Genomic DNA, 19,888 nt, shown 5'->3' on the forward strand with positions numbered 1-19,888 from the left:
GCAGTGAACCCAACAGCACTGTTTCACGGCTTCAGTGTGTTCGCTTGAAGCATGTTGAGGCCTTTGTGCTGCATTCACGTCATCTGGGATGGGGGAGATTATAGATGGGGCATATTGTTTCTGAAAAGCTTTAATGTTATCTGCCAACTGAGGATGGCTGTATGATCACAGAGTTAAAAATACCGTCCACTGACACTATAAAACTGTAACCATTAAAACAGACTGTAGTTAACAGTAAAGATCAGTGTTTGCAGATAATATCAAGACTTTAAGAAAAATCTATTTTCTAATTTCATAATTACAACTTTGATGTTTAAACAAATCTTATTTACAGGTGGAATAACTGCCAATTACTGTAACCCCAACATGACATGAACGCAGCATTAGAGCCCTATAAAAAAAGCTTTTAAGATGAAGTTCATAATTCATAAATAAATCTCATGAAAAACATCAAAAATCTCATTTTTGGTAAATATTTTTTCTAACAATCCAGATATTCATCAGAATTCAAAAAATAATCTACATTTTTTCTCCTGTTAATAATTTCAGAATAATGTATGAAGTATTTCCAAGAGAAAATTAAAACCATGTGACATACTTCTTTCCAGGAGATAATTAAGAAATTAAAGACCTATAAAATAAAGTGTTTAAATAGTTTAATAATAATGTTAAATAAAGTATTTTTGGTCACAGAATGATTTCAGTTTGTCAGCACTTCTCTCTCCAGGTCAGAAAACTTTGGAATGAAAGTTTGTGAACCAAGAGATAGTTTTCTTTATAATGAGGGTTCGATCTTTGAGTTTCTCAAAGGTTCTTTGCTAAATGTTTTTATTTTTATGCGTTTGAGTTGAGGACTGTGACAGGTGTGTTTTCTGACTGTTGGTCTCAGATCTGATGTTCAGCCACTGACTCTGATCCCTGCTGGTTCCTGTAAACATTTGCCAATAAAAAATGTTTAAGGCTTCACCTGCTCTTCAGCTTCAACTGTCTCTTTTCTCTTCTGCTTTTTAAAAAATTTAATTTTAGGTTTTTCAGAGATTTTTCTTGGAGTTACTCAAGTTCTATGGGAAAAGGCAAACAACTCATGTCGTGAGGAAAAGTATAAACTGGGGCCAGAATTCATTGGTAATAACTTATACTACTTACGGTAGTAATATTTGGAAAGTAACTAAGTACAGTAACTCAAGTACTGTACTTAAGTATGTACATGTACGTCCATCTGTTGGTTTGTACTTCCACTCCATTACATTTCAGAGGGAAGAAATTTACTTTTTACTGCACTACATTTATAAGACTGGTTAGTAGTTGCAGATGGAGATTTGACCTGAAACAAAATGTAATAAGAATATAAAATACAACAGTGTTTAAGATTAAATCAGTGGGTCCCAACTTTTTTTGGCTTTTATTTGAAAAAACAAACAAAAAACTAAAAAAAGTAGTTTGGGTCCCAGTCAATTAAATTACTGTATATAAAGTAAGTTTTTTTCTCCAGAACAATTACTTTTACTTTAAGTACATTTTGCTGATACTTTCACAACTTTACTTAAGTAGGAATACAGTATTTTTTATATTATGGTATTGGTGCTTTTACTTAAAAGCTTTACTTTACGCAAAAGACTGAAGCAGCGTGAAGGATTGAAAGGTTTTTATTTCTGTAACAGAGTCATTTACAGCAACAAAAACATCCAGAGAGCTGCTGCAGCTACAATAAATATTCATGACCACACTCCACCTCCAGTGCTCGGCTGGTTCATTCTTCTTCTCTGCTGCTTTTAGAGCCGGACCGAGTTAAGTGCGAGGAATCAAGTTAATAGACTGATACAGTATGTTTTGGTGGTTGGAAATATATGGGAGTATATTAACAACATAACTACTGAGAGTACAAATTAAGTTTTAGTCAGTCTGCAAGTCTAAATTCGAGAGCATGCAGAGACTAAGTCAGATTTTCTGATACTCTTTGCTCTAGTCTGAAATGTTTTGTCAGATTCTAAGTGCGTCAGTACTTTTTCAGTTCTAGGTTTGGGGAAGATTAACATAAATAAAGGCCTTGGCCAGAAAAAAATGTGCTGTTAGAAAAGTTCCTAATTTAGATGAGGAAATATCTGTTTTTTAGTAAGTTGTAAATTAGTTGAAGAATCTCACTGAGCTTTTTATTTTAGTTCCTCTGGTGGGCTGAGGAAGTTAAATTCACACGATTATTCTGACCTGCAGACTGATCAAATCCTGACATTCTTTGTTCTCACTCAGCAGTTTTGTCGTCGCCAAACATCACAGAAAGATCTACAGGATAGAGCAACTTTTACTTTGAAGGGGAGGAAGTGGACAGAGCAACCAGAGCCACATGCAGAGTTCGGTTAAGTTTGTATCAGAGGCAATGACTTGACTGGACTCTGTGTGTCCTCCGCTCTGGGTGCAGGTTGAAGAGCTGTGCGTTTCATTGACCAACATCTGGTTGGAAACTTTATAGTCAGGAGCGTTTCTTAAGAAATTGTTTGGCTGTATTTACACCTGGTTAAAATATTTTACCAGACTAAGTTTCCACCATCTGTGTGAACAAGACAAAGAGGATTCAGGTGGGGTTGTCCCATAAGTGTGTTTGTGTGTGTCTCAGACATTGAGGGTCTTTTTGACAGAGAAGATAATATCTTTGATCTGCGGCAGGCTGTGGTCCTCCAGGATTTTGGCGTACGGCATGGGGATGTCTACGCCCGTCACTCTGGTGACTGGAGAGTCCAGGTAGTTGAAGGCAGGACCTACGAACACACACCGGAGGTTAGAGATTTCATTGTAGTGCTCGAAGAGTTCCCAGCACACTGTTGATATTTCAAACCACTGAGGAGGTTTTGTTTCGTGCCGTAACAAAATCTTTAAATCAAGATATCCAGGTGTAGAGTTCGCAGAGGTACGGACAAAATTAATGATATGAGGTGGAAAAAATTGCAACGCAGGGTGTTCCAGACATTTCTAAGGAACAGTTCAACACAAAAGAAAATAGGCTTATTGTCTGAGATATATTCAGCCTGTACACTGGCTCTGTCCAACACCCATCTCCACCTACCAGCATGTCTACGGATCACAAATTAATGTGTTATTTCCTGTTCATTTAATCTGGGGGTGACGGGGTGATGAGCCAAACCATTTCTAGTCTGCTAGTTGTTTTTCCACCTGTTTTCAGTGTGTGTGCTAAGCTAAGCTAAAAAAGATGCTGGACACAGAAGTGCCATCACTTAGAAACTCAGATTTCAGATTTACAAGTTAGTCAGCTGTTACCTTCCATGACCCTGGCGCAGATCTCTGCTCCGACGCCAAACTGAGGCCAGCCGCCCTCCACTGTCACCAGGTGGTTGGTCTTCATCACGCTGGTCTCAATACTCTCCACATCCAAGGGACGGATAGTCCGCAGGTTGATCACCTGACGCACAGACAGGAAGTAGTTAACACACTGCTGAGCACAGGTCACCTATGTCACATATCAACAGGCGTGTTTCTCTACCTCACACTCGATTCCCTCCTTGGCGAGGACAGCGGCGGCATCCAGACAGTGACTGACATAACGAGAGTGAGTGACCACAGTGACATGATTCCCTGAAACACAGAAAGGAGAAGAAGGAGGTTTAATTCAAGTTTCTTTCAGAATTTAGTGTGTAGACAAACAGTTGATGCCTATTCTCCAGTCGATGCCATTAAACCACCACAGAAGAAGAGGGTGCAACAACATGATGTGATTAAAAGAGCACCAGTCAAAAACCTTCAAAAACCAGGATGAAAACAAAGTATTTATGTTTTTTTCCATCTCCTCATCAGTCCACATATCTTTCTTGCAACTCAAGCTGCAGCTGGAGACGCAGCACTGAAGTGTTGGACGGACGGATACACCGTTGTTACTCAAGGAAGAGTTTTGTGGTCAGTTTCGAGGAAACAGAGGCTTCGATGGAGCAGTGTGGAGGACAGTGTCCTGTGTGTCTGTCTCTGTCTCACCTTGTCTCTCCACCTTGGCCTTGCCGATGGGAATGGTGAAGTCTTTGGACTGTGACTCCTCCGACATCTCGAAAGGAACACCGTACATCAGCTCGTTCTCCAGGAACACCACTGCAGCACACATTGGGGCGGAGTTCAGTGACAACAGTTACAGACACAGTTCACACTTAGTCGCATCATGAATTTTGGGCAGATCTTGCAGCTGTCTGATATAAAAAAAGCATAAATGTAAAAATATAAATGCTTCCAAGCAGCAAGACTGAGACTGTCAGAGAATAACTGGTTTCGAGAATCGTATGCAAAGTGCTAAAACCTAATATGAGGTTATAAAGTCCCTATGAACTGTGGGAAGCGACAGATACTTGGTTAAAATACTGTGAGTAGAAAGTAAAACAGCCACTGAAAGGAAGTGGGGGAAGGTAGCTCCACAGACAAAGGGGCTAGCGTCTCTCACCGGGGTTGTCGTCTCTGATGGCTGATTTCAGGAGACCTTTAGCATCTTCTGAGTTCCAGGGACTAACAACCTTCAGACCTGGACAGTGAGCGTACCTGCAGACAGAGACAACAATCACACTGACACCAGTAGCTTGTTGTTGTTGTTGTTGTTGTATGTGGCTTTTTTTTATGTCGCCACACTAATTTCTTTCATTTCAGTTCTTTGTCTATTTTCTTCCCTCTCAGTTTGTCTCTGTGTTGCTGTAACATGTGAATTTTCCCTCTGGCATCAAGTAAGTCTAATCAACACTACAAAAATGAGACTGAGTTCTTATAAAGCTGCAATCACAGTAATAAGAGCCAACTGACAGTAACAGTATCAGGTGTAAGTGAACGCACCATGCAGCGAAGCACTGCGAGTGCTGTGCAGCGACACCCGCTGATGCTCCGTTGGGTCCTCTGAAGACGATGGGCACCGACTGCAGACCAGCTGACATGTAGTAGGTCTTCGCTGCGGAGTTGATGACCTGGTCGATGGCTTGCATGGAGAAGTTAAAGGTCATGAACTCACAGATGGGTCTCAGGCCGGCCTTCAGGGGACAACAGATTAACATTAGTGAGAGCTGCTTGTCATGTTCACAAAATAACATGAACACATTTCCACAGAAGAGTCATTTTTATTCATTAGAATTTACACTGATTTAATGGTATTTGATTTGTATGGTAAGGTGCATTTATTCACAGTTGCAAACGATTCATTATGACAACACTCGCTGTAATAATCATATTGTACAGTGAGGGGTTTGTGTGTGTTCAGTGAATGTGCTGCATTGTGGATGAACAGGAACTCACCATGGCAGCTCCCACTGCAATGCCAGCGAAGCCCATCTGCATATGAGAGAGAGAGAGAGAGAGAGAGAGAGCACATTAATCAGCTGGAAAACGTTTCCTGGGTGTTTCCAGTGTTTTAATCAGACAACAAATGAAACCGACTCAGACAGAAGACTCTCAAACAGCTGAATCAGTTTCATGTACAACAGAGGACATTTGTGAAGGTCGAGCGTCTCACCTCTGAGATTGGAGTGTCAATGATGCGTTTATCTCCATACTTCTTCCACAGGCCTCTGCTCACCTATACACACACACACACACACACTTACTTTAGTCACTCTTGAGGAAATTACATAGACATTTCCTTGGAAACTTACCCTGACATTAACCCCTGACCCAAAAATCAGCTTTTTCCCCAAATGGGAGACACGACTTTTTGTCCCCAACTGGACAAACTGTCCCCAGTTAACTAGTCTACAGAGGGAGTGGCTTCTTGTTTTAAGCCGTTCAGTTGAGGTGTATGATGTGTAAAATGTTGAATTTAAGGAAATCGATTTATTTCCATTTATACAAAAAGATTACCATAAATTAGAAAGTAACAGACGATATCTGAGGTATGAGCTGCCTTGAATCATGATCAATGGTCTGCGTGTACAGAGCTGCCCTTCTCCCTTCTCACAATAAAAGTGTCTGAATCAACAGAGGCCCATGTTCTGACATGATAACAAAATTAACAAAGGATATGAACTCGTTTTACAACCTTTCGAGCTGTGAATCTAAAGAACAGGAACAGACAAGATACGGTGATACCGTCTTCACGAACCTCATCCACTGTGTTGCAATGAGGGTCTACTCACCTTGTAGGCTCCGTCGTACTGAGCCACCTCCTCACCCATCAGGAACACCCGCTCGTCCCTCTCCAGCTCCTCATCCATGGCCTGGTTGAGGGCATCACGGACAGTCACCTGACAACAGCAGCACCACAGTCAGTGCTGACCCACTACTGGCACCCAGAGGACAGAGTTCATCCTCACGTCTTTCACGTCAAGCCATCCTCTTAAGTGAGGTTTTTTAAGTTAGGTACAATTGATTTCGAGTCAATACAAGTTTAATTACAATATAATTTTAATTTAAGATGAACTTTTAGGTTGCCAGCATGTGGAAAATCCTCCAGAATTACACTTTCTTGTCCTTGTAGCTCTTTAATTCATTAGGGAGACCTCTTCAATGCACTTTACTTTAGTTTTGGTGTCTATTGTTGTTACAAGCAATCAGCAACAGTTTTATTTTTAATAATTGTTAACCCACATTTCTCTATACTGAGTGAACTTTTTACAGAACTCCTCACACAGTTCTCTTTATTTACATGCAGCTCGGATAAAACAATAAGCTCACATTGAAAATGCACTAAAGCAAACAACACATCATCCACATCACAGGATCAACTCTGGTACCGAAACACTGACAACACTTGTCTCTCAACGTTAAAACTTTGTCACTCACTCACTAACAACAGGTGGCTTCAGTATTCATTTAATATGAACTAAAATTGAATTATTACAACTAAAAGAATGACCCTTCTTTATTGCGTGGGCTGGCATACCTTACAGTATGTGTCACAAATGAATCAGAAATGCTGCAATCTGCTTGTTTTGGCAATTTTTTCAGAGCGACACATATTATAGATATATATTCACATATTTGTATAGGACTGCTGCAGATCTAGAAATACATCAGCAATAGTCAAATCTTCTCTTTTGCATCTGGCCACAAGTTCTCATCCACATCAAACCTTAAATCCTCTCTTCAATACACCAGGGAAAGAATACCAGACAATCTTCTACAAATGTGTCCAGACATCCAGCCTTTATTGTGTCCAAGAGAGACATCTGATCATAAGAAATGATCGTGAGGAAAATAATTCCTCTGTGGGGCTGAGGAATAGAGAGTAAGGTGGAGGGGAAAATGACCCCATCCTGGGATGGGCTGAGTGAAACATCACATGTGCCATTTCCTTACCTGGCTTTCAAGTCTTTCATGGAGGCGATTAAGCAGTTAAAATCGGTGCTCAATGTCCCTTTTTGAAGTTTATTTTGATGAACATGTAGCAGAATGTCGAAAATTTCCGTTAAATTTAAAGTAATTTGGCGTTTTGGATCATAATTTTACCATGTTTGAAACTAATATGCCAGAGTTCAAAACGGACCATAAGCACACAGAGGTTTGGTGGTTGCTGAGTTTGAAAGGTTTGCACAGTTTTAATCCACACTGTCTGTTTTGGTAATAGTGAAGACGGGGATGACATGATGTGACCTGACACGAGCGGAGATTTGAATATTAATACTAAACTTAATTTAAGTAGGTAGCACAAAGTCCGATACTATAAGAACTTATAATAACAGCTGTACTTTGTCATTAAACTCCGGAGTTAAAAAAAACATAAAAAATAAATAAGTGTTGGCTGTGGCTAACGTTAGCCTGTTAGCTGCTAACCGACCTGCACTGCGGCCGGAAGGGTCCTGTGAAATCCCCGCCGCTGCAGCGCCGACACGGCATTCTGTAAAGACAGCGAACCGCCATTATCGATCTTAAACATGTTACAAAACCAGACTGAAACAAATACAAAAGAAACATTTCTGAACAATCCCAAACCTTTCCTGTACGGAGAAAGCACCTCAGGGACACCGCCATCTTCACTCTGTCCTCTGCCGGATAGAAGGCGGGGACTACACAGAGGTCAGTAGATTTCGACCAATCAGTGCTGCGGGTAATGTGTACGTTAGAATGCGTCATGATACAGAGCCAATCACAGCGGTTAACTGGAGATGGAGGCGGGAGAAAGCGAAAAAAGGAAATCCAAGGACACTGCTGCCCTGTCATTTGGTATGGAAGACCAAACCCTCTATTAAAAGATAAATAATAAAATAAAACTAGAAAAATCCCTGGAGAAATTTTGAATGTGCCTGCTGCTTGGTGCGTGTACTTCACTCCTCACGTTTCAGTCTGCACAAAAGCCATTTGAAGCTGTCACGACTGGCAAAAATAACCTCACACTGACGGTTTCAAACACAAATTTGTCCCCATAACCATTGCAAGACATGTGTACACACAGTGTTGTGCCATTCACACTTAAAAAAGATCTAGTTCAAAGTTCATTAGTTCATACAGATGAAAATGAACTAGTTCACATTCATTTGTTCTGTTTTTTTGTACCTATCTGAGATTCTTTGGTCAACATCTGTTAAACTGATTTTTTTATTTTTTTTATTTTTATTAATTTATTTTTTGATAGAAACTCATACAACTTCTTTGTCTCTTGTAACAGTTGTGGACAAACACATTTGGAGGGTCAGGTACTGAAGCTATTGGAGTAAACAAATTATTAGAAACACCTTCCAGTATAACCAACAAAATATATAGTAGCGGAATAGGTCAACATTTTGGGAAACATATTTCTTCCTTTTTCTTTAAATAGGAATACCAATATCAATATCAATCTCATGTCTGTGATTTAAACTTGCAATAACTGATTCTTTTGTCCACTTAGGGGCAGTGGAAACAAGTTGCAAACTCAACATTAACATATCATCAACACATTTCACATTGTCATTTGGTACATTGTTACTACAAAAACATTTATTATGGCTGGCTCTGTGCAAAGTTAAAAAATACACTAATTAAAAGCTCACTAATTAATATACTGTATTTGTTGAATTTGAGAAATGTAAAAACAACACTGTGTTTTCTATTTTGTTGTTCTGTTTCTGTTTTGTGAAAGCTTTGTTCTGCACTTAAAGCCCACAGTAAATAGCTGCTACCCCAAACTAATGCAAATTCTGACATACTAATTACATGTGGCAGAACCAGTCAGAAGAGAAAAAAATGCAGAAGCATCAGCAAGTTCAGAGGTCACGCAGGACATACAAACACACACACACACACACACACACACAAAATAGAGACGCATAGTGTGAGACAGAGCAGAGTCCTGAAGACAGAGAGACAAAAAAAGAGACATCAGCATCAAACTTCATCTTTCTGAGGGTAAGACACACATGCTTTCAACTCTTCTCTGCACGTCACTATTTTTCTGCATTTTGAAACACACATTGGGACAGCTGAAGGAAAACATGAAATCACTTTGGAATAAACAGAGACTGGAACTGCAACTGACCTTTTAACACTCATGCTTTCAACAGAGTCACAAATAAGGCAATAAGAGCATCATAAAACTTGGATCATCACGTCTTTAAAGGTAAACTCCATATTAAGTTTAATGTAATGGAAAGTGTTTCATCTGATGATCAATTTATTTAGAATACATATAAGTTAAATATGTCTAAACAGGAGTTAACTTATTAGATATTTGGCATTTGCTCTGTGAAATGATGCTTCTGCTCTCCTTCCCTTTTGTGATCTTTGATTATTATAAAGTGTCTTTTTTATCAAATGTATGTAATTTTATCAAAGTACTTTTGATATTTAAGTAACATAATGTTTAAATTTGAGATTGATCCTTTGACATTTAAAATATACAATATATAATAGGTGCACATTATATTTTTGCATTAAATGATGTATACCTACCTAATGTAACCTTTGAGATTTTGAAAAATAATAAGATTGTTTACAATTGGAAAATTTCAGTAAGGGAGTTTGTTTATAATTAGAAGATCTCATTGACTTATGATATTAATAATGGACAACAGTAAGTAAAAGTATACACGTGTGTGTACATAATGTCACATACTCAATTAATATATATTGTATCATATATACAGTATAACATATCTATCAACAAAATGTGAAAAAAGTTATTTATTTTACTTATTTATCCATGACTGGCCAGTCACTAAATGAAGTGAATGACGAATATACAATTGTCGCTCTCAAGTTACAAAAACAGTCAGAAGCAGCTCCTCCCTGGCCGCTTTGAGATGCTATTCAACTTTTTGACAAGCAGTTCTTTTGTAGACAGAGTCCTTTAATCATCCCACTGTTGTTTAGGATCATGTACTCCTTGTTGCTTATTTAGAGCTCCGCCAAGAGCACTTAGCTCCAAACACTTTACATTCCACAGTCACTCAATTATTTTTGTGCGTTTAAGTGCCTGGATTGTTGCACAAATTCTCTCATTTCTTTACAGCTTGAGCCATTAAAGGGAATTACAAATAAATGAAAGCATCTTGCCCCTGACCTTTATGATAGTGCAATACTAAATCACTGGTTTTAGGTTATTGTTATAATAACAAAATGCAAAAATACCCATACGTAAAAGTCCTGCATTCTGCATTCTCCAGTCTTTTCAGTGTATTTGTCCAAAACTGACTATAAGTCTGTCTCCTTCAGCTCTCTGACTGGCCTCATCCAGAATGCTCTACCTGCTGCTCTACCTGACGACAGTCTTTCATTTTAGTACCTGTAGCTCCATGGAGCTTTGTCAGGGAGACAACCAGTAAGTATGTTTATGATAAATATGTTTATATTTGATGTGAATTTGCTTTACATCTGATAGAAAGTGCCGTGAAAAGGTCTAAGTGACTAATGTAAATGAAATCTCATCGTCATCATCTCACTAAACAAAGACATACAATCCCTGCCTCCCAAAAAGAGAGTGGGTTTGTATGAGTGAAGAGCAGCTGAGATTCAACTATATAATGTGAACTTGTCTGGCTGAGAAATAGTCAAAGTCCCTCAGCAAACTGTGGAGCCCCTGGATGAGGCTGCCTTCAGGAACCCACATGGAGACTACAAGGAGGTTGGATAGTCCAAACTCTTGGTAGATGCATAGACACAAGTAACAGTCAGAGCCGTATCTAACTGGTATCACTTGCATAAGCTCTGGCTTAAAGCAAATCTCTCCTCATGTTGACAATGTTGTTTTGTTCTTGAATCGTCTCCATCCAGGTGCATCATATGCACTGCAACTGGGCCCACTGTCATCGACGTCCACGGCCAGGTTAACTCTGTGCAGGATCGGTGTGGGTACACTCTAATGAAGACCACATCAATCCCAGATTTCCAAGTGCACGCAACCTTCCAGGAACGACGGCGTAAAGATGTCAGTTTTTTGGACCGTGTGATCCTGCAACTGGACAAGCCAGCTGTTCAGATTAATCTGGAACAAGGTGGGAGAGTCCAGGTGAGCTTCCTAGTGCCACAGTTGTAATATATCAGTATAACTGCTGGTCTGCAGTCTCTCAGAACTAGTTTGTCTGATGACAATGAAAATCAAATGTGTTTATAGTGGCTTGAACAACCACCCAAAGGTGGAGAGAAGAGCAAGTCTTCATAGATAAAGTTGTGATATTAAAATTTATTAAAACGAGGATAATGTTGTATATTTCAGACACTCATTCATAGCGTTGACCTTCTTTGAACACATTGTATATTCACGGCTGTTCCACTGGAATGAATGGACTTTACTCTGATTTTAAAAGCTTGTGTGAGAAGCTCATTATCATGAGATCTCTGACACCTAGGAAACCTGTTCTGCTCAAACACACAGCCTAATTATGTGAGCTTGACAGTTTAGCCCTTAGAAGCAAAAGACTTGAATTATTTGTGCTTTTATTGAGCTCGTGTTTTAAAGTGTTTAAATTGCTTCCATTTTTTCTGTGATTAACACACAGAAAACCTACAGCGGATTACTGTCAGCCGCAACCAGCAATTATTTTCTTTATCAATACATCTTGTTCAATGTATAAAATTTTAGAAAATAGCAAAAAAAAAAAATCATTTAACATATTAACATGTGTTAACATGTTAAAAACTGAAGTTTACTATTATAGAAAACTAGCAACATTTTGGTTGACTGTTGTTGCTAATTAATTTTGCTGGGGTAAATAATGAAGCTGTCTTGTAAAGTATAGTGGAGGTCAACAGGGGCCCAGCAACATTTTTTGGGCCCCCACAAAGGTTAATCAGGCTTTGTCTTCTTCCCTCTAGCTGGGCGACTTAATGATGACGCTCAATGACACAGCTCAGCTGGTTCATGGTGTGGAGCTCTCTAAGGACCAGACCGGAGTGACCGCCAAGATGTCGCATTTAAACACCACGATGACCGTCTTCTTCAATGGCTACACTGTACAGATACACATTAAAGGTACAGATCACTAAATCACAGATAGATGAGGGAGGGAACTGTGGCGTTGGAGAGATGTTTGTCAGTGGTACCGCCAAGCTCTTCCACCTCTTTGAAAAACACTCTGGCAACTAGATAGACACCATAGCTTTTAAAGTCAAAAAAGAACAGGGAGGCAAGAAGAAGAAAACAATACAGATGCTGCACAATCGGTATGTGCAGCCACTTTGAAAATTGTTAACAAAGAGACATCTGCTTGCAATGTTTTTCCTCCACAATAGAGCTGTCATTAAAAAAAAATTAAGTTGAAATGAATTCAAATCCATATAGCCCATCTTAAAATATTGGTTTTAGAATTATTGTTGTTTACGGTTCCTCTACAGCATCACTTCAATGACAAGCTAAAGTTACTGTGAGACAAACAGCTTTACATGTCTCCACAATTTTATCCTCTCTGGTGTCAAATCCAAAATGCTTCCACACATTACTTCTTTGATGGTTTGGTATCATGATGCACATTCACAGCGTGCAAACAGTGTGCTGCTACTCTATTGATCAGATTCATTATCTCCTGAAACTGTCCAGGACCAAGTGGACAAGTCCCATCTGTGCATGGTTTATGTGGCAACTCCAGCCAGCCTTTGAATGAAGTGAGGCTCTCTGAATACAGTGCCTCAGGGTAAGACCCGAACGTCCCCACTGACTGCTGCCTTGCTACTGCTGGTGATGGATTTCAGACTGCGGGGTCCTCGTATAAAGCGGCTGGGTGTTTTGGTGCTTTTTGTGTTTGTTCATGGGGCATTAGGGGAACAATCTTAATCATCTGCTGTTTGTTGTCCCCTAGCTGTGAGACGCAGTACGAGGACACTGCTAACAGTACGATCAACTGCAACAACATGACTGAACGGTGAGCAGAGACACCTGAACGCAGACGAAACGTTCCTGCCACTGATTAAAAGTTCCTGAGGTTCAGAGATGCAGATGAAAGCCCATCACTACGGTGGCCCTGAGAGCTCAATGCACTGCAACTTAAAAAAACATCTTCATACATTTGACAACACGTGCAATGTAAACAAATCACAACACATGCATATAAACACGCTGCAAATTCAGTCCCACAACACAACGGAGGTGTTTCCAGGCGACACTAAAAAGTGATGAACCTAGCTGGGACTTGTTCAAAAACAAGTGCGTCCCAGCCAGGTTCATCACTTCATCACACAGAGAAAGACAGGAAAGTCAGGGAGAGAGAGAGAGGATGATATGGTGCAAAGGGCCACGGGTTGGACTCGAAACCCGGGCCACTGTGGTTAGGATTACACCTTCATGGTACCCCCACGTGTTTTCTTAAGTTGCAGTACGTTGAGCTCTCAGGGCCACCGTACTTCACATAAACATAAATGAGTGCAGCTTCCAGTGAGCGCACATTACATTCTTTAATAAAACATAATGAGCCCAGAAAACACCTTCATCTTGAAGTCTGTGCTGGTCAACATATTCCTTATTTTTCCATGTCGCCTGGACTTCATTATTCCATCTCCCTCTTTCCCTCACTGACACAGCTGTAATCTCCTGAAGGAGGCGTTTTTCACCGCCTGCCACACCCACATCGACCCACAACCCTACGCTACTGCCTGCGCCAACATTTTGTGCAAATATCCTGCGGTGGACGGTCTTAACTGTCAGTTTCTGGAGGCTTATGCCAGAGCCTGCAGCCTGTACAGCAAGGACACAATGGAGGGCTGGAGGTCGAAGGCCAGCTGCTGTAAGACTGTCCTACCTCAATGTTACAACAAAGTCTTAGATTCTACAGCCGTGCAAGTGGCTCTGTGAGGCTGAATGTTTTAGCAGGTACAATGTTAAGTTGGAGGTTCTGAAAAAGATAACTATCACCATGGGAATCGGGTCAGGATGCATGGGAAGAAAGGAGAAAAAAAATTAATCCTATTCAACAAAGGTTTATTCTCAGATAATTGTTTCAAACATGGAAGGGAAAACACACTTGGACTGCTGGTTAGAGAGTAAAGATTAAATTTAACACAACAAATCAAAGTAGTCTCATTATGTTCTTCTTAAAGAAATAAGGATAAAGAAAGTTCTCAGAGACTAACAACAAGAACTAAAGAGTAACAAACTTCTTCTACCAGAAACTGCTGCCCCCATTTGACAGTGGAAAAAGAGAGAATGAGTGGCGTGAAGCCCTTAAATATTCTTGTAGTGCCCAGGTGAACTCAATCAGGTAAATGAGGTGGAGCGTGAAAACAAGAGCCAATCAGTGATAAGGAAAGGAAGTGATGTAGGTGAAGAAAAGAAGAGGAAAAATGGGATCTTTACTACATATAATGTTAGTGATGTTCACCATTGTAGTTTTTTTTGTTTTTACAGTGTTTGTATGATAACAGTTACCAATTAGCACTAAGCACAAAGCACAGCTGAGGCTGATGGGAATGTTGTTAGTTTTGCAGATGAAACAGTTGTTGAGATACTTAAGTCTATAACAAAGTGGCCACGGCACAGATATTTTATCTGTAGTGGGATTTAGTTTTGGTTTTATTTGTCCCATCACCTGGTTCAAACCTGTACATCATATTTAGTGCCCAGTCACAGATATAGCGCCATTTAAATTTCATTATCAACATCATCCGTCTGTAACAAAGACTCACACCTGTGAAGAAAGCCAATAAAGGGGGGAACTATCACCACTGCAGAGAAATTGTGTTTGGTAATCACCATTTTGATCACATAAGTACACAAATCAAAACAAACACTGAGGATATTTATATTGGTTTCTAAGCAAATGAATTGTAACATCTGTTAACATCCCTGTCTCTGTCCGCAGCTGGTGGCCCTCAGGCCTACTGTCAGGACTGGTTCTGCAGCGCTCATGAGTTCTGTGGCGAGAACAGCATCAGTGGTGGAACCCGCTGTCACTGTCGGGCCATCTTTGCCTCCACATATAGATCTCAAAACACTTTAGGTAAGACAGCAGCGATAAGGTGACCAGATATCTGAGATGAACCGTGGGGACATTTCCAGTTCGGAGGTCAATATATCATTGAAATACTCAATGTTTTTACATATGATATAAAACAGGGGACACTCATGTATTCTGACCATGGTAACTGTTGTATTGTAATAAATTATTGTGAAGGCCAACTGATAAAATGACAACTCTCTTCCTTTGAAGCAGTCATGAAGTTTGTTTTAAGTAAGTAGTTGTTTTTGTTAGTTTACTGCCTCCTAACCAACGAGCGAGCCAGCTAACCTTTTCTCTGTCTAGCGACTACAACAACTACAAAACAAAAGAAAAATCTGATTGGATAACTCTATTTTGATGACTCTGTTATGATTGGTTTTAGCTTCACTTCTGAAGCTGCTATAGCTCGCAGCCAGCCACCTCTGTTGGCCAAAACAAGCGCAATGCTGGATGTCTGGTCGCCCTAAGCTGTAACACAACAAAGTCACAGTACAGACATTATCAGACCTACAACTGGCTGTTAAATGAGCTATTTGTTTGTGCTAGTGCTACATAGCTAACTTTAGCATTAACAGCTGTTTTCTTATGAGTCTAGAAGAAAACTTCATTCCTTTACTCGCCAAGAGCTGTCTCCAGAGGTGGAAAGCAATGCCAATGTTAACTCTAGTCTCTATCATCTCTCTTATCTTCTGAAGTTAGCACGCTAACCAGCTAGCCCCGGCCTGTATCGTCACTTTCCGATAGCGACTCACTGTAGCCCCCAGTGCCCCGAAGACATATGGCTGCTCAGAGGACATGTTATAGCCTCTTGTCTTTAAACACAATGATGGCCGAAGTTCTTGTCAAGCAATAATCACCATCGCCTGCTCTCGGCAAGAAACAACATTCGGCGGCAGAGAAAACTTACAAATAGCCCCTTTAAATAAAAAAAACATGAATATATATACTTTATATTAGATTGACTGTTTTCCTTATCTAAACATCACACAACAGATTTTGAGTGAGGTTTTCTCATTTCTGCCACAGAACCCAAAGCTAATTAGCATCTGAGAGTAATTACCACTTAACCACAACGTTCACTGTTCGATTCCCAGCCAGATATCCATCTTTCTCACCTCACCACATTTCCTGTCTCTAAACTGAAAACTCAACATGTTACATGTCTGTTTTACTGTCTGTGTCCTGTTTTTCAGGTGACGGTGTGGTCTGCAATAAGTCCTCTCTGTCAGTCACTCTGGTTGGTTGTCTCCTTCAAGACAAAGGCATTCACTACTCTGACTTACACCTGTACGACAACACCTGCAGAGGTCAAATGGACAACGTAACCCACATGGTGACCTTAGGCTTCGACACCAAAACCAACCCCTGTGGGATGATGATCAGGGTAGGTAACAAGCAGAAGCTACAGATGAATGAACTCAGTGGGTTTTCTGCAGTAACAGCGTCTGACTCCGTGTGACCTTGCAGATGAACAACAAAAGCCAGATTATCAACAAGAATGGCGTCATCCTGGAGACCACCAAAGAGCAGCTGGCGGATTTCACCTGTCCCTTTATCATGCCAGATATAAACATCGATTTCTCAGTGGGCATCAAAATCATAGGAGGCACCAGCAAGTGTGTGGATAATAACCCTCAGCCGTTCATATTCAAAGAGAAATACTTTTCACTTCACCACATATACTTCACAGCTTTACCAGTTACTTTACAAATTAAGATTTTACATTCAAAACATATAAAAAAATTACAAAAATAATTCAGCTACTACTGTCAACAATTTTAATAATCATTTACGCCATTGTTCATGTAAAAAAAAAAAAAACTAAATATTTCATGTTCCAGCTTTTCAAATGTAAAGATTTGCCCCGTCTCTGTGGGTAGGAATATATGATATATAATGAATCATCATATATAATACTACAATAATCCCAAATTAGAGGTGTAAATGTACAACTGCTGTTTGTAGTTCACTAGAATTTAAGATCTTCACGTGAACCAACATTTTAATGATCCCAAATGATAAAATAAAACATCAAAGACCATTTGGGTATTAACATGAAAAGAATTGATGTAAATCAAAATCCCAATGATCAAACTGATTTTCTAAAATAAAACATTCTTTCAGTGATATGGATTATTAACATAAAGACAATCAAAATCTCAGCTGAACATACTCTTACTCTAATGGAGGAAGTACTGTCTGTATTTCTAGACGTTCAGAGGTGTCTGTAATTTGTGAGTATAAGAGAGATGAAGTGTGTTTGTGTGTTTGTTTGTTCCCCAGTGGTTCGTACGAGTACGTGATAACTGGAGTGTGGAACTACACTCTGACCATGAAGGCGTACACCGACCCGGGCCGGACACAGACTGTGACCTCGAACACCGAGCTCCAACTGAACCAGAAGGTCTGGTACGAGCTGAAGACGGGCGGCCTGGATGATAAAGAGGTCGCTCTGGTGACGCACTCCTGCTTCGCCACCGACGACCCATCAGGAAACTCGAGTCTGAGATACGACCTCATCATCAATGGGTAAGAGACACACAGACGTGGTTGCACAGTCTGTGAATGTGGAGTTTCCAGTGAAGCCAGCTGTATTTATAGAGCCTCAAAATCATGCTGCTGCTGTTAGTTAAAGGATTTTGGTGAGCAGAAGTAAAGGCAGATGAGATGGCTCAGGGTGAATGGTCCCTGAACGCAGCAGGCCGTACTGCTGATGAGGGCTGGGCTCCGAAATCTGGATCTGGTTCAAGTATCCAAATTTGTTCAAGGAAAAGTTCCACATTTTAGGAGATGCTTGTTTGTTTCCTTACCAAGACTTACATGCAAAGATATCACTCTCATGTCCTTACAGTAAGTATGAAGCTGCAGCCAGCTGGCTAACTTAGCTTAGCATAAAGACTGGAAACAGGGGGAAGCAGCTAGCCTGGCTCTGTGCAGAGGTAACAAGATCTTCCTACCAGCACCTCAAAAGTGTTGTATGGGAAGTGCCAGACTCTTTCTACGATCTCCACTCAAGATCCCTTAGTCACTTGTTCTGGAGTCTTCGACTCAATCACCTGGTCTTCATCAGCAGATTGAGTTTGCCCTGTTTCTATAGATGTTAAAATGGTTTGGAGAAAACAAAAACGTACATTTTCACAATGACTTTCTGCTGAGGAAGACCATGTGATACAACCAAAAGCCCCAGAACAAGCAAGTACGTAGATCTTTTTATTAGCTGTAGAAAATATTAGTTTTGTCAGTAACTGGACCAAAAAGCACAGAATGAAACTCGTGTCTTTGTTTGTTTTTTCTGCTCTGTCATCTGCTGTTTGGTGCGACGACCGCACCTGGTGACGTGTGGTTTCGCTTTTCCTGTTTCTGAGCAGCTGTGCGAACCCTGCTGACAAAACGGTGAACGTGCAGAGCAATGGAGAGGGAACGTACAACTACTTCTCCTTCAACATGTTCCAGTTCAGCGGGAAGCAAGGAAACGTTTACCTGCACTGCAAACTGAACCTGTGTGTCAAACAGAACAAGACCTGCGCCCCGGTACGTCCCCAAAGACCCTCACACCGACACAAATACACGCAAGACGCGCCCAATCCTGCAAGTACGAAACCAGAACATCAGTTTTCAGATCTGTGCTTTCATTGATAACATGATCTGTCAGCGTCGGCCACCTTTGATACACTAAATGGCCAGAAGTATGTAGACAAGCCACATCTCTAATGTCTCTAAAATGGGCAGATTTGAAGGATATCGGCACATTAACCTCAATATTTTCATACATCAGTTTCAGTCCATAAATATCAGGGACTGACTGAATCCTTGTCTCTTTAACGTAGAGCTGCAGCCCGAATGATAGAACACGCAGATCTGCCACATCTGAACGTGGAGATGAAAACTCAGCCATCATCATCATGGCCTGGAGCACTTAGGTAAGACAGGACTCAGAGCAGACTGCAGGTGACTGAGCGCCAGTGAAGGTGCAGTCGCTCGGTCACTGTCGCTATTTTCAAACCTTTCAATGCTTTAAGGGCAATTATTTTTTTCGTCTATGAAAACAAAAAATATTTTGGGGTGGGAATCATTTCTCAAAAAAAAATATAATTATTGAAATGGAGGGAAACGTTGTCTTTGCAGGTTGTTTCCATGGTGATTTGGACTGGTCGACAAGGTGTAGATCTCCAAAATGATTCCTGATCAAGAGTCTGGACGCCAGAATCACTTCAATTATATATTTCCTGAAAAATCTTAGCTCAGATTAACATTGTATTTCATTTGTTTGATCCGTACACAAACCGAAATGTTAAAAAAATACAGTTTGTGTTTTTAGAAAGAGGCTCAAACAATTTCAAGGCAAACAACAAGCGCATGAAGAAATGGGTTTGGCACTTAGCTCCTCCTAAAAGCTCAAACTGTGGTTTTCACATTATTGTGTGTGTTTAGTATTAAACAAAAAAGATTCATGTTGATTTGATAAGTATGTTTTTGACACAGTCAGAATGTTTTCCCATCAACTTTTAATGTTCTTTGAATTTCTTGCTTTGTTTTTCACAGACAGCAGCCTGCAGTGTCACATTAAGAAAAATCAGTTCATG

The 19,888-nt window shown here is 40.2% G+C and overlaps 2 protein-coding genes across 2 annotated transcripts; one reads left to right on the forward strand and one right to left on the reverse strand.

The window, feature by feature from the left end:
* Window positions 1-1,633: 1,633 nt before the first annotated feature.
* Window positions 1,634-7,962, reverse strand: pdhb (pyruvate dehydrogenase E1 beta subunit). Its single transcript, XM_022741994.1, has 11 exons — window positions 7,897-7,962; window positions 7,742-7,801; window positions 6,102-6,209; window positions 5,483-5,545; window positions 5,266-5,301; window positions 4,813-5,003; window positions 4,433-4,527; window positions 3,979-4,089; window positions 3,494-3,585; window positions 3,271-3,412; window positions 1,634-2,753 (listed from the first exon to the last, which is right to left on the reverse strand). Exons 1-11 carry the CDS (start codon window positions 7,933-7,935, stop codon window positions 2,608-2,610), a joined length of 1,083 nt encoding a protein of 360 aa, XP_022597715.1. The 5' UTR covers window positions 7,936-7,962; the 3' UTR covers window positions 1,634-2,607.
* A 2,654-nt stretch (window positions 7,963-10,616) lies between these two features.
* LOC111219346 (pancreatic secretory granule membrane major glycoprotein GP2-like) lies at window positions 10,617-19,225 on the forward strand. The gene is made up of 12 exons (XM_022741981.1): window positions 10,617-10,699; window positions 11,152-11,386; window positions 12,193-12,349; window positions 12,914-13,007; window positions 13,173-13,235; window positions 13,891-14,101; window positions 15,182-15,305; window positions 16,499-16,689; window positions 16,773-16,921; window positions 17,589-17,834; window positions 18,674-18,836; window positions 19,133-19,225. The coding sequence occupies exons 1-12, from the start codon at window positions 10,617-10,619 to the stop codon at window positions 19,223-19,225; spliced, it is 1,809 nt and encodes a 602-aa protein (XP_022597702.1).
* Window positions 19,226-19,888: the final 663 nt, after the last annotated feature.

The sequence above is a fragment of the Seriola dumerili genome, unplaced genomic scaffold (assembly GCF_002260705.1).
Source record: "Seriola dumerili isolate Sdu_G_001 unplaced genomic scaffold, Sdu_1.0 BDQW01000066.1, whole genome shotgun sequence".
Lineage (NCBI taxonomy): Eukaryota > Metazoa > Chordata > Actinopteri > Carangiformes > Carangidae > Seriola > Seriola dumerili.

What these genes read in the sequence shown, in the direction of transcription:
- pdhb (XM_022741994.1), bottom strand. Translation starts at nt 7,935, where the DNA reads ATGGCGGTGTCCCTGAGGTGCTTTCTCCGTACAGGAAAG. An exon ending in TCGCAGTGCTTCGCTGCATG is followed by an intron (nt 4,528 to 4,812) that starts GTGCGTTCACTT and finishes CTCTGTCTGCAG; the next exon opens with GTACGCTCACTGTCCAGGTC. An exon ending in CTGCGCCAGGGTCATGGAAG is followed by an intron (nt 2,754 to 3,270) that starts GTAACAGCTGAC and finishes GTGTGTTCGTAG; the next exon opens with GTCCTGCCTTCAACTACCTG.
- LOC111219346 (XM_022741981.1), top strand. Translation starts at nt 10,617, where the DNA reads ATGCTCTACCTGCTGCTCTACCTGACGACAGTCTTTCATTTTAGTACC. An exon ending in TAGATCTCAAAACACTTTAG is followed by an intron (nt 15,306 to 16,498) that starts GTAAGACAGCAG and finishes CCTGTTTTTCAG; the next exon opens with GTGACGGTGTGGTCTGCAAT. An exon ending in CCTGTGGGATGATGATCAGG is followed by an intron (nt 16,690 to 16,772) that starts GTAGGTAACAAG and finishes GTGACCTTGCAG; the next exon opens with ATGAACAACAAAAGCCAGAT.